The sequence below is a fragment of the Salvelinus fontinalis genome, chromosome 36, assembly GCF_029448725.1.
Source record: "Salvelinus fontinalis isolate EN_2023a chromosome 36, ASM2944872v1, whole genome shotgun sequence".
Taxonomy (NCBI): Eukaryota; Metazoa; Chordata; class Actinopteri; order Salmoniformes; family Salmonidae; genus Salvelinus; species Salvelinus fontinalis.
Window position 1 is genome coordinate 6,853,223 of NC_074700.1, and position 13,115 is coordinate 6,866,337.

Consider the following 13,115-nt stretch of genomic DNA (forward strand, 5'->3'; position numbering starts at 1 on the left):
ACTTATGGTAGAGAAATTAACATTCAATTCTCTGGCAAAAGCTCTGGTGGACATTCCTGCAGTCAGCAAGCCAAATTCACCCTCCCTCAACTTGAGATCTGTGGCATTGTGTTGTGTGACAAAACTGCACATTTTAGAGTGGCCTTTTATTATCCCCGGCACAAGGTTCATCTGTGTAATGATCATGCTGTTTAATCAGCTTCTTGATATGCCACACCAGTCAGGTGGATGGGTTATCATGGCAAATAAGAAATACTCACGAACAGGATGTAAACAAATTTGTGCACAAAATTTGAGAGAAATAAGCTTTTTGTGCATATGGAACATTTCTGGGATCTTTTATTTCAGCTCATGAAACATGGGACAAACACTTTACATGTTGTGTTTATACACTATTTTTGTTCAGTGTACATTCATGAAATAAACATTTATTTAAAGCGTCACTCAGCAGTTGAAACAATGCGACCTCACCCGTTTCGGTAAAAAGTTGAGGGATAGGGCTGGAGAAATGTAACCACTCTAAAATGTATAGGCAGGGCTATGGATGCAAGGACTGACCATCCGTGAAATCAAAATTATAGTTTGAACCATGTTGAGGCTATATAGTGTTTGTTTACGTTTACAAACATTGGAGTGAAGCAAGCTTATATTCTGGGTTCTGGTGGGGTACGACATTTGAACTAAGCTCATGAGACATTTCTAAGTTATATTCTTCAAGAATCAATAGGTTTATTTCATTAATTCAGAAGTCCAAAAATGGATGAACAACTGCAGATTGCTCCTTTAATGTAAACATATTGTATTTTGTTAATGTCTAGTCCTGATATGTCTATTTAGAATCTGAATGCATTCATACACTGAAAAGAAACAAAATATCTGCGTAATATACAATTAAATAACAAGAACACCATCACATTTTACAGGACCACTGTAGGAGACAGACAGCTTTGGGAAACGACAAATCTCCAAATCACACAGTTAAAACAGCTGCCCTACTCACCTTACAATAAAAAAAAACTTTTTTTGTACATAGGGCAAGTTAAAGCACTTATTTAGCCAATCATAAGTTATAAATATTCAAAGGGATAGTGTGACATTTTGGAAATTAAGCCTTTTTTTCTTCCCAGAGTCCAATGAACTCCTGGATACCATTGTTATGTCTCTGCTTGCAGTTTGAAGGAAGTGGAAGGCAGTTTCTGGAGCCATTACTAACGAGTGTTAGCGCAATACCTTGAAGTCTACAGGAACAGCTAGCATGCTAGTTGTTCCTGAAGACTTCCAGTAGAAAAAAAGGGCTTAATTGCCAAAATGTCACAGTATTCCTTTATTAAAGGACAATCACTGTGGAAAATAAGTCACCCTATGCCCATGCATGAATTGCAGCATTATTTCATAAAGTGGCAGCAATATCCATGGTTTAATCACAAAGTTAGCCACATTTGAAATGTTAAAGGTCAGTGCTGATGAGCACCTTAGATGGGGAAACCACATAAATATCAAAATTATATATTAGGATTTTCACCCCTTATCCTTTCAGATATAGATAGAAAAGGTTTTATATGCCGGTGTCCCAATTTCAATCATTCTAACTATAGACACACAAATTGATGTGGATATGTCTGCTTGTTGTCACATTACATTAAGCGAGCTAAAGCTGGTTGACTCATCAGCACTGTGTGAGCTAACGCTAACTCTCCTACATCCACTGTATACATCTCTCTTGGCAACTGTGTGGTCTGGAATGATGTGTTAGCTCAATGTGATGCCCTAACCTGCTTTTAAAGGCTTAATGCGTGACTTTGCTCATGCAGGTGTGTCATTTCATTTGACAGAAATAGCTCAACCATTACTCACACTAGAAAAATAAGTGTTTTTTCCCCCTTCAACATTTAGCTCTAGTCATCCCGATCTCATTTTAAAACACCAGCCATAACAAAGCGAGTGACTAACCAGGTTGTTGGATGGCTCATTTTGCCTGAGTGAGACAGTGTTGCAATGATCAAGAGGGAGTGTGTGGGAGTTCTAGATGACAAAGCTGGCAGTTTCTAAAGATGGTTGTCACACACTGGAGTAATGGCGGCCCTGCAGGTAGTGATGCCCTGAGGCGATGCACTGGAGCAGCCAACTCTAGGTAGGGTGGGCATTGAAACGCTCTGACAACAATGTGCCAATGTGCATGATGGGGCTTCTCTCAGCAAGGAGAGGGCACACAGACAGGCACAACATACATTTTCAATAGTTATGCCAAAGATTGAGTAGGAGGGGGGTTGAAGGATACTCAATAACACATGTCAATTGACTATCCTGTAGAAGCTCCAAACATATCAGTCAAACTCATTCCTATCCAGACCTGGGTAGAATATGTATTCAAAATATCGTAGTTGCACTTGATTTAGCTCATCAGGCACAACGGCACTAACAGAATAGTCATGCAGGACAGGATTAGCTGGTCTGTCCCCTTAATGCATGGGCTAGATCTGTGGTTCATGTCTCCTCTTATAGCTCCAGCTCACCCTCTTATCTTAATAGAGATCGCACTGTAGGACTACACCTTGACAGTGTGCTGACCCCCCGGCGTGGCCTCTGCTTATCGGCCCACCACAACTCCCCCTCCATCCATAACGTCATCTGACGCCGGCCTCACTGGGGCCCTTGGAGCCATTTAGGTGCCGCGGTCGCTCGTTTCCAGAAAGAAAAAGCGGAAACTGCAAGGTAGGTCACAATGGATAAAGAACCCCCGTCAACAAATGTAGAAGAGCGACGGGATGGAAGTGTCTAAAGTCGAGCGAGGCGCCACTCGACACGACGCGATTAGCTACTCAACTTGGGTGATTTACAAAAATAATTTGCATAACTGCCCACGGATTCTCCAACTCAATTCCCTGTGCATAAACAAATCAAATTGAATATAAATAAGGCCATAAAAAGCAACAACCCGAGCGGTTCCGCGTGTTGTTTCCCTGGGACTTTGCCCTTGTGGGGAAGCACGACACATGTAATTGAATGTAATAAATAACAGTGGAGAGACGTAACTCTACAGTATATCTAGGACATTCGTGGAGGTTGATGTTGGGTTTGGGTGATTGATGCTAATGTTAATGCTAACGGGCGGCTGCTTTATTTGCTTCTTTAATCAAGGACAGTATCATCGAAGCCATTGCACTGACGTATAGGGATCCGAGCGAATAGACGTAATGTAATAATCACAACATTGTTCAATAACCAGTTGCTCGCACAAGGGTGGGAACGAGGTGTATGGCTCATCCATGCGTGGGTGACAAACAAGCAGGAAAAAAGATCTGACAAGACATTTCACATTGTTTTTCCACCTCCCCATGAGAGATAATGACAGACCCGTCATCCACCGAGCAGAAAGTTACACTTTTCACATCACCAGGTGACAACCTGGTGGGCTCGCTCGGTGCACTCTGATTGGTTCCCTCTCTCAGGGATTGTTGACAGAAGTCAGGTAGCATAAAGAAGAGAGAACTGAATGAAGCGCAGGACAGACACAGCCATTGGCCATCAGTGGCCAGGGCACCTGGCTGGTAAAGTAATTAACCCCGCTGAGTGGTTGGCGTGGAAACCGCTGACTCCAAGTGTCCCACCCCCTCCCCTATCCCCCTAGTTCCCTTGGCGATGATGGGGTGTCAATTCCCCCCACATCCAGCTGCCTCCTGCCTCCTCAAATCACACCTATTAGAGCCAGCAGGCCCCGTGGTGACCCGGCTGGGCCACTGCGTCTGGCTGTCCAGGGTAGTGTGTGTGGGTGTGTGTGTGTGTGTGTGTCCAGGGTAGGAGGAGAGGGGGGCAGGTGGCTGAAGCATTTGGAGCAAAGCATCTCACCACCACTCCCTGTGAGAATGTGATTAGATTGCAGTGCTGCCAAAATCACCACACTGGATCTCACACACTCACTGAGGCACATATAATAAAGGCACAGCTGTGCACACACACACACAGTGTTAACAAATACTATTATAAACAAAACTACATTACTATTCTAAACAAATTCATACTAACATAAGGGTGGGGTATGGGTCGGGGATGTCGCTGTCAGAGATATGGGGCTGAGATTAGTTTTGGCAGGGGCTGCACAGTGGTGACCATGGCCTAATTCTACCTGCTGTGGCAGAGACCCCACTCACAAGGGGCAACAGCAAGCTAGCCTGGCAGCGCTCTGGTCTGAGACAACCACTTAACAACCAAAAATAGCATATATATATGCATACACACACACACAGTTGAAGTCGTAAGTTAGGTTGGAGTCATTAAAACTCGTTTTTCAACCACTCCACAAATTTCTTGTTAACAAACTATAGTTTTGACAAGTCGGTTAGGACATCAACTTTATGCATGACACAAGTAATGTTTCCAACAACTGTTTACAGATTATTTCACTTAATCACAATTCCAGTGGGTCAGAAGTTTACATACACTACGTTGACTGCCATTAAACAGCTTGGAAAATTCCAGAAAATGATGTCATGGCTTTAGAAGCTTCTGATAGGCTAATTGACATTTCAGTCAATTGGAGGTGTACCTGTGGATGTATTTCAAGGCCTATCTTCAAATCATGGGAAAATCAAAAGAAATCAGCCAAGACCTCAGAAATAAAATTGTAGACCTCCACAAGTGTGGGTCATCCTTGGGAGCAATTTCCAAACGCCTGAAGGTACCACGTTCATCTGTACAAACAATAGTATACTAGTATAAACACCATGGGACCACGCAGCAGTAACACCACTCAGGAAGGAGACGTGTTCTGTCTCCTAGAGATGAACGTACTTTGGTGCGAAAAGAGCAAATCAATCCCAGAACAGCAGCAAAGGACCCTGTGAAGATGCGGGAGAAAATAGGTACAAAAGTATCTACATCCACAGTAAAATGAGTCCTATATCGACATAACCCGAAAGGCCGCTCAGCAAGGAAGAAGCCACTGCTCCAAAACCCTCATAAAAAAGACAGACTACGGTTTGCAACTACACATGGGGACAAAGTCATACTTTTTGGAGAAACGTCCTCTGGTCTGATTAAACAAAAATATAACTGTTTGGCCATAATGACCATCGTTATGTTTGGAGGAAAAAGGGGAACGCTTGCAAGCCGAAGAACACCATCCCAAACGTGAAGCACTAGGGGTGGCAGCATCATGTTGTGGGGGTGCTTTGCTGCAGGAGGGACTGGTGCACTTCACAAAATAGATGGCATCATGAGGCTATATTGATATATTAGGATATATCGAAGCAACATCAAGACATCAGTCAGGAAGTTAAAGCTTGCTCGCAAATGGGTCTTCCAAATGGACAATGACCACAAGCATACTTCCAAAGTTGTGGCAAAATGGCTTAAGGACAACAAAGTCAAGGTATTGGAGTGGCCATCACAAAGCCCTGACCTGAATCTTATTGAAAACTTGTGGGCAGAACTGAAAAAGCATGTGCGAGCAAGGAGGCCTAGAAACCTGACTCAGTTACACAAGCTCTGTCAGGAGGAATGGACAAAATTCACCCAACTTATTCTACCCGAAACATTTGACCCAAGTTAAACAATTTAAAGGCAATGCTACCAAATACTAATTGAGTGTATGTAAACTTCGGACCCACTGGGAATGTGATGAAAGAAATAAAAGCTGAAATAAATCATTCTCTCTACTATTATTCTGACATTTCACATTCTTAAAATAAAGTGGTGATCCTAACTGACCTAGGACAGGGAATTTATACTAGGTTTAAATGTCAGGAATTGTGAAAAACTGAGTTTAAGTGTATTTGGCGTATGTAAACTTCCGACTTCAACTATATATATAATGAGCCTCCCAGGTAATCCTGTCATAGGGAGAGGAGCAAAAGTAACCTTAGATGTCAATCAATCCGTGAAATAAGATTGTCTTTAATAATTATATTGTTGAGGCTAGATGTGTTTTTTATTCTTCTAGATCATGGATGGTCAAGCCTCCTTCTGTAAAGCTATTGGGTGTGCAGACTTTTGCACCAGTCATGCTCTAACACATTTGGTTCAACTGCAGGACATTGATTCGCTGATGTGTTAGAGCAGGGCTGGAGCAAAAGCCTCCACACCCAATAGCTCTCCAGGAAGGGTTGGCCACCTCTGCTTTGGATATTGGAATGTCACGTCTGATACAAAGGAATTGGATAATAAAGTCAAGCCATATCTAATCAGTGAGTCTTAATGCAATTTGTTGTACAGACCTGAAGAGTTAAACAATGAGCATAGCTACTTTCCTTTGCAAATGAGAATAGAAATTCCTCTAGGAGAATATAAAAGTATACTGGTAGTGAGACGCGGGAGGATTCTGACTTCCCACAGTGCAAGCGGCAGGCTGTGACAGACCATCAGGGATCGGTGCAGGGAGGGGAGGGGGAAAAAGTGAATTGTCAACTTCAATCCATGTCACAACTTGAGCAACCCAGCGAGAGCAGCTGAAATTGCTCACTTCTTCAATGCCCAGGGCTCTCTGAGCGGCAGTCAGTTTTGGTTGACTAGTACAGGGCAGGTCACGCATTGTAACCTAGGTTACAGTCTCACTTCTACAAAACGACAACTACCAGCTCCACGCCACTGCTCAGAAAATAACAAATGTGTAGTTCTACTGTTTACCCCTTTGAGTAGTTAAATTTCACACAGACATTAAAGTCAAATTAGGCAAGATACCGGAGGATGAGGAACCCCCTTATCGTGGTGAATTGGCACGCAGGTTAGGCATTTCGCTAAAGCCCAAGGCACCACGTCGTTTCACAATTTCATTAGCAGCAAATCCCATCTGCTTTATAAAGTCATCAGATTCCTCGAAACGCCTCGCCAATATGCCAAATAAGCTGGCTGGCAGCGGGCCTACTCTGTGTGTGTGTGTGTGTGTGTGTGTGTGTGTTTGTGCGTACTGCATACACACCATGGCTTCCCGGGATTCTATATTTTTTTCTTCCTCTATTTTGTGTCAAAGAGTAAAAATAGCAAGCAGCCTTCTGCAGAATAAGCACTTCATGGATTCTGGCTTTGATGCCGTTTGCTTGGAGAGGCCAGCTGCCACCTGAATGTGGGAAAAACTGAATCTGAATACCTTAGCAGGGCCTGGACTTTGGCTGTAAGTGTCTGTGTGTGTGTGTGTGCGCGCGCGCGCGCGTGTCAGAATTTTGGGGCAAGTACATGAAACTTTGTGTGACAAAATTAGTCAATGTGTTTACGTACAAAAGTGTAGTAAGACTCTGTGTGTGTGTGTGTGTGTGGTTATGCAGCTGGTAAACAAAGCTTTATAAGAGTAGACAACCATGACAATCAGTTGGTTGTGAAAACAAGGACATTGACATTCCTCAGGCAGCACTGAGGCCCATATTGATTATACGTCTGTGCTCCTATGCAACAAGTTAGACATGTGACACTGCAAGATATGACATTCAAAAAGTCAGTCAAGCTCATTCAAATGGATTTTAAAATGTAAAATGATTTAAATATTCTAGTGTATATAAGGCACATGCAGTCACAAGCTATCATCTACTTTTCCATTAGAAACAGAATAAGGAAATGGCTCCATAATTGATTAGTGACTGTAACTATAATCTATATACATAAAGCTACAATACAAATACATTACAAACTATCGAACAATGTTCTTCACAGATTTCCATGCAAATCTAATACATTCATCACACTAACTCAGTGGCTCCTGTATGTGGGCAACGGGAAAAAATAAAACAGCTCTCATTTAACTAGCAACCCTTAGGAATGAACAGGAAGCAAACAGCTGGGATTATCATACCATGGAGGCAGTTTGCAGGGGGACTTTGCTATCTTTGCTATTTTCTTTGCTAAATTACTCCTGTAGGACATTAGACTTGCAAGTGGATTGATTTCAAGATTGTCTGCTCTTTTCAGAGCAACAACACTATCTAGATGCAAAGTACACTTCAGGCACTGACTGTCAATGGGAGGCTGAGAAAGTGTTCTCTCTATCCATTCTATAGACTCACGCAAAGAATGGCTGGGAGCACAAAAGGGGTGTTGGTCTACATTGTGGAAATTTTGCTAGGGAGTAGTAATGCAACCAAAACAAACATCACTTTTCAATGATTGTCGCTATGGCAACTGTCACACTGTCCTGATTGACAGTGCAGGCCCCACCCATCTGTGCCAACCCAGTCTGGGGTCTTGAATATGGAAGCTGGCTTAGAGGCATCTTCTGTGTCAGGGAGTCCTGTGCTTGATCATGGCAGGTCGAATGACCCGCCTCAAGGGTGTCATCTATGGTAGCTTGCCTTACAGGCAGCTGTGGGAGTTCACCCAAGTCTGACTCCGCCTCTAAGGGTGGGGCATCGAGCGCCAGGGCCGCCTCCTCTCCCTCCTCCACTGTGGAGCCCAGCTCCTCGTCCACTTTCACCTCATGCCCCTCCTCCTCCACGGGACTCTGCCCTTCTTCCAGCTCCGCGGCAGCCTGCTCCTCCGACAGCGTCACAATCTCCACTCCCCGCCTGTCACTCAGGCAGATGCAGTTAGCCTCCGCCCCGTCACTGGGCTCGGGTGCGCCCTCCCCGCCGACGCCATCTGCGCCAAAGTCACCGCCAGCTGTGGCCCGTTCCCACGACGATGCTCCCATTCTGTCGTCTAGTCACATTGGGAGAGAGGAGAAGAGTTCATTGTGAGAGGGTAGTTATAATGAAGCTGTAACTCCCTCTAAACTCTACCTAGTGGTAAACTGTCCTCCCGGAGAGCTTCTGCGTGTCCAGGCTTTTCCTCCTAATCTGCTATAACACAGCTGGTTCAGCTAATCAAGGTTTTGATAAGCAGCTGAAGCATAGTCGAGTTTTAAATCAGTTGCGTTTGAGCAGGACTGGAACAAAAGTTCCCCAAAGCCCATTAGTAAACTAGATTGAGTTTTTCCTTCTACATATACAGTACCTTAACAGTCCTATCAGGGCCAGTTTCATAATGCGCCTCAGAGTAGGAGTACTGATCTAGGATCAGTTTTGCTTTTCAGATCATAATGAACAAGCTCGTATGGACAGAGGGGCCTGATCCTAGATCAGCACTTCAAAACACCAACGTGTTCGGTGCTAGGGGACGCAGTCTGCTGATATTTGCATGTTGCTGTAATGCTTGATAGTGGTCAAAAGACAGTGGTGACCCAACCAAATTCCTGTCGGTCCTTAATCTGCATGCTATATCCAACCAGCCTGGGTGTATGTAGAGCTGTGTAAATGGATTATGCATGAGTGTAAGCTATGTAAAATCAACCAAGTTAAGTGAGTGAATATGCAGTGTGAACGTTACAGACATTGAAAACAACTCCACACCACATTACTCTGAGCACCTGTAAAGAGTTGATAGTTAAATCCTCCCTTTAAAATTGACAGAGAATTAAGATGCCATTACAGGATTAGAAAACTAGCCACCCCTACTTCTCTTTGGAGTTGGAGGCTGTGTCAATCGACAAAAGTTATTTCAATAACTTGTGACTCAAGCACTTCCACGACAGAGCTAAAAATAGCGACGCCCCTAAGTTCTGCTTCCTCTCCAAAATATTTCTCCCATTCCGCGGATTACTGACCCATATTTGTGAATGTTCAGTCAAAAAGGTTAAAGACAGACCACAGAGAACACTTGCCCCCACAAAAGAGAAGGAAAGAAAATTCACACCAGCATCCATATTTATAGGGCCCCCCTTCCAAAAACACACCAACTTTTTGAATGTCAGCGGGCGAGAATTGTGCTCACATTTCCAAAATGCCATGGCATTTGAGGAGCATCAGGTACTTAGCCGTCAGCACCAATGAGAGGCCAGCGTTGGAGGAGAGGCGGGAAAGGGGACTGGGCGCAAAATGAAGAAGGGTGTGCGGGGAGAGGGGGCTGGAGCTAATTACAGAGTTTCAGCCTCTGCCCGGGGGGGCGACGTTTAACGAACGGCGAAGCCCAGTTACACACAATTACACACTCACCTTTAGGTGGCTGCGTTGCTGCGTGCGTGTGTGGCTGAGGTGGGCACGGCATGATGCTGGGCGATAGGAGCTCGGGTCGCTGGCTCTCGCTCAGCATAATGTTGTCTCGTCCCCCTGTTAACCCAACAAACCCACAGGGGAACAAGAGTTACCTTCTGGGGGAGTTTTCCCCCACCCAGTCAGAAATCAAAAACACCCAACAGACACAGATGCTAAAAACATGAGGGTGGTTTTCAAAAAAGGTGCATGTGTAAGCAGGTAAGGACTGCGCGTGCTCCTACACACAGATAAAGTCATACTCATCCAAATGCACACACACACAAAACTGTGCTCACAGGAAGTGGCTGCAGTTCCCTGTCATCAGTCTTCATTAGTGATGGCTGCACGCCTCCTGGGCTGACGCCATATGCTACTCACAGGGGACCGTGCACCGTATACCAGACATCACACACATACCCACGCAAGCACAAACACACTCGACACAAACTAGGGTCACTCAAGTGTGAATTACGAACTAAAACATTAAAACAAACATAAACAAAAGCAGAAGAATGCTAAACCTGGATGTCAGCATGTGAAACATGTTGACTATCAAGCATGAATGGCACAAACACTTATGTTATGAATGCAGGGCACTGCTCATCTCTTCTATAGTACACCAGGGGTTGGGGTCAATTCCACTTCACGTTAATCTATGGCAATGGATGAACACTGTACTTTGATTGTCCTGTGAAGTTTCCCCTTTTACTTTCCTCGAAAGCTGTTTATGAAAAAGGACTCTGCAACTTAGTTTCTGTACACCTCATTTCACACATTAGCATATTCATCTTAAATAAATGCCCATTGGGATACATGCACTGGCAAGGCTAAGTAATACTTCAAACTTTCATCTGGACGCTAGCCCTCATAGAGGCTGAGAGCCTTGCTCGTTCGGAGTTGAGAGGGCCTTTGGTGACTTGAGTTTCTCAGGCTGCTTTTTAAAGCCAGTATTAAAGTGGTGATTATGTATGCAGAGCAGGGCCTGGGCTGAACGCAGCAGGTTTCAGCCCACGCCGTGCTCAGGAGGAGGTATGGAGGAGTGGGTTTATACCCTCCTGACAGCTGCCCATCCATCCGTCCATTCCTCCTCTCACAGACGTGCGCGCACACACACACATTAATAACTGCACACACTCTAAGAGACAGACATCCCAACTCGCACACACATATGCATGCATAAATGCATTAATCCTGAAGCCTATTTCTGCCAAAACATATCCTACATACATGCTAAAACAAAGAAGTACTACCTCCATGAATAGAACTGCTTCTACCTTTACACTGACACCCAAACGATAACACCCCATACTGTAGGCCTATCTCCCTCATCCAAAACAGACATCTGACATCTCTCTGGTACCCAGCTTCTCTAGTCCCTACACCAGTCTGGTGTCTTATTTTGACAACGAGGCAGGTCTGTCACACCCAATACACCGTCTGTGTGAGATGCCGGCCCGCGCCCTCACGGACGTTGATCCACGGAGAGGTGGCAACAACGGCAGGGAAGAGTTTGGGAGAGAAAATAGAGAAATCTTTGTTTAAAAATACCTGGGTAATGACATGTCTATCTATCAGGGCATTGCACAATGTATCTTCTTCTCCAGTGTAGTAGGCTACTGTATATGCGAGTCTCACCCCGTTTGCTATTGAGTGTGGCTGATGCGCCCAGACAGGCTTTCAGTCTGCGTGTATTCCAGCGCTCATTGAACAGGGGATCGCTCCCAGGGGGGGGTTTGGGTAGTCGAGTAAATCACAAGTCTATTTGAGTGAGTCGCTTTTGTTTTTTTTACTCTCCCTTTTAACTTGTCGTTCGGGAACAACAACGCATGGCGTCTCCAATGTTTTGACTCGGGGCCTGCCCCCAAATCGGCCCCTCTTTTTTTCACCCCGTCGTGTCTGTCCATCTTGACAAGGCCACTCTCTCTCTCAATCTCCATCTCGCCCTCTCCCTGTGCCCTACGCCGATTGTGGTGGACAGAGTCATGAGGCACTTTGGGCCTCGTCTACAAATCCCCTAATAACAGCACATTCCCCTAAATGTGTTTGTAATGTGGGCAATCATTTTCAGTAATGGATGCTTGTCAGTTTTATGGCGGAGAATGACAGTCTCATGACAGGCGAGCTTCATCGAGCTACAGCTCGCCACCCAAATCCCACCAATGCACTTTAAAACACAGCACAACACCCCCCTCTGGTGCACACTGGAGAAACTGTTCTATAATCTCAATGTCTGACTGGCATGTCTGTGCATTATACATTTGCTGTTCTTTCCATTAGATTGAGGGAAGCTGTTAAACTAGTTCAGATATTTACTAAATCATACGCTTAAAATTTCAGTATTTGAAAGCAGTAGGAATTGCCAATTTCGCAGAACTCTTATGTGACAGCATCAAGCTCCCCAAATTACTTGTCACTCATTAACCAGTAGTTTTGGAACACGTATATTTGTTTCACTGCATGTACAAGTGTGTAACCTGTACGAGTGTGAGGTGTGAAATGGAAATGCGTTTTTTGCATATCCCCCCCCCCCCGAAACGTCGAAATTTGGTGCACAAATTTGTTTTCAACGCCGTTAATCAGAATTTCTCCTTTGCCTAGATAATCCAGCCAGGTGTGGCATATCAAGAAGCTGATTAAACAGCATCATCATTGCACATTTTTAGAGTGGCCTTTTGTCAACGTGCTGGGGACAAAAGGCCACTCTAAAAATGTGCAATTGTGTCACACAATGTCACAGATGTGTCAAGTATTTAGGGATCAGGCAATCGGCATGAATGTCCACCAGAGCTGTTGCCAGATAATTACTCTACCATAAGCTGCCGCCAACGTCGTTTAAGAGAGTTTGGTAGTACGTCCAAACAGCCTCACAACCACAGACCACGTGCAACCACGCCAGCCCAGGACCTCCACATCCAGCTTCTTCACCGGAGGGATCTTCTGGGACTAGCCAGCCGGACAGCTGATGAAACTGTGGCTTTGCACAACCAAAGAATTTCTGCACAAACGGTCATCAACAGTATCAGGGAAGCTCATCTGCGTGCTCATCGTCCTCACCAGGGTCTTGACCTGACTGCAGTTTATCGTCGTAACAGACTTCCGTAGGCAAATGCTCACATTCGATGGCCA

General features: G+C 44.7%; 1 protein-coding gene across 1 annotated transcript in view; it reads right to left on the reverse strand.

Annotated features, from left to right (window-relative positions):
- Positions 1-321: 321 nt before the first annotated feature.
- The window catches only part of LOC129835107 (coiled-coil domain-containing protein 149-like), a 33,471-nt gene continuing 20,677 nt past the window's right edge, over positions 322-13,115 (reverse strand). Inside the window, 3 exon segments of the mRNA XM_055900496.1 lie at positions 322-8,224; positions 8,227-8,619; positions 9,951-10,064. Coding sequence (XP_055756471.1) covers positions 8,082-8,224; positions 8,227-8,619; positions 9,951-10,064 — 650 coding nt within the window. The 3' untranslated portion in view covers positions 322-8,081.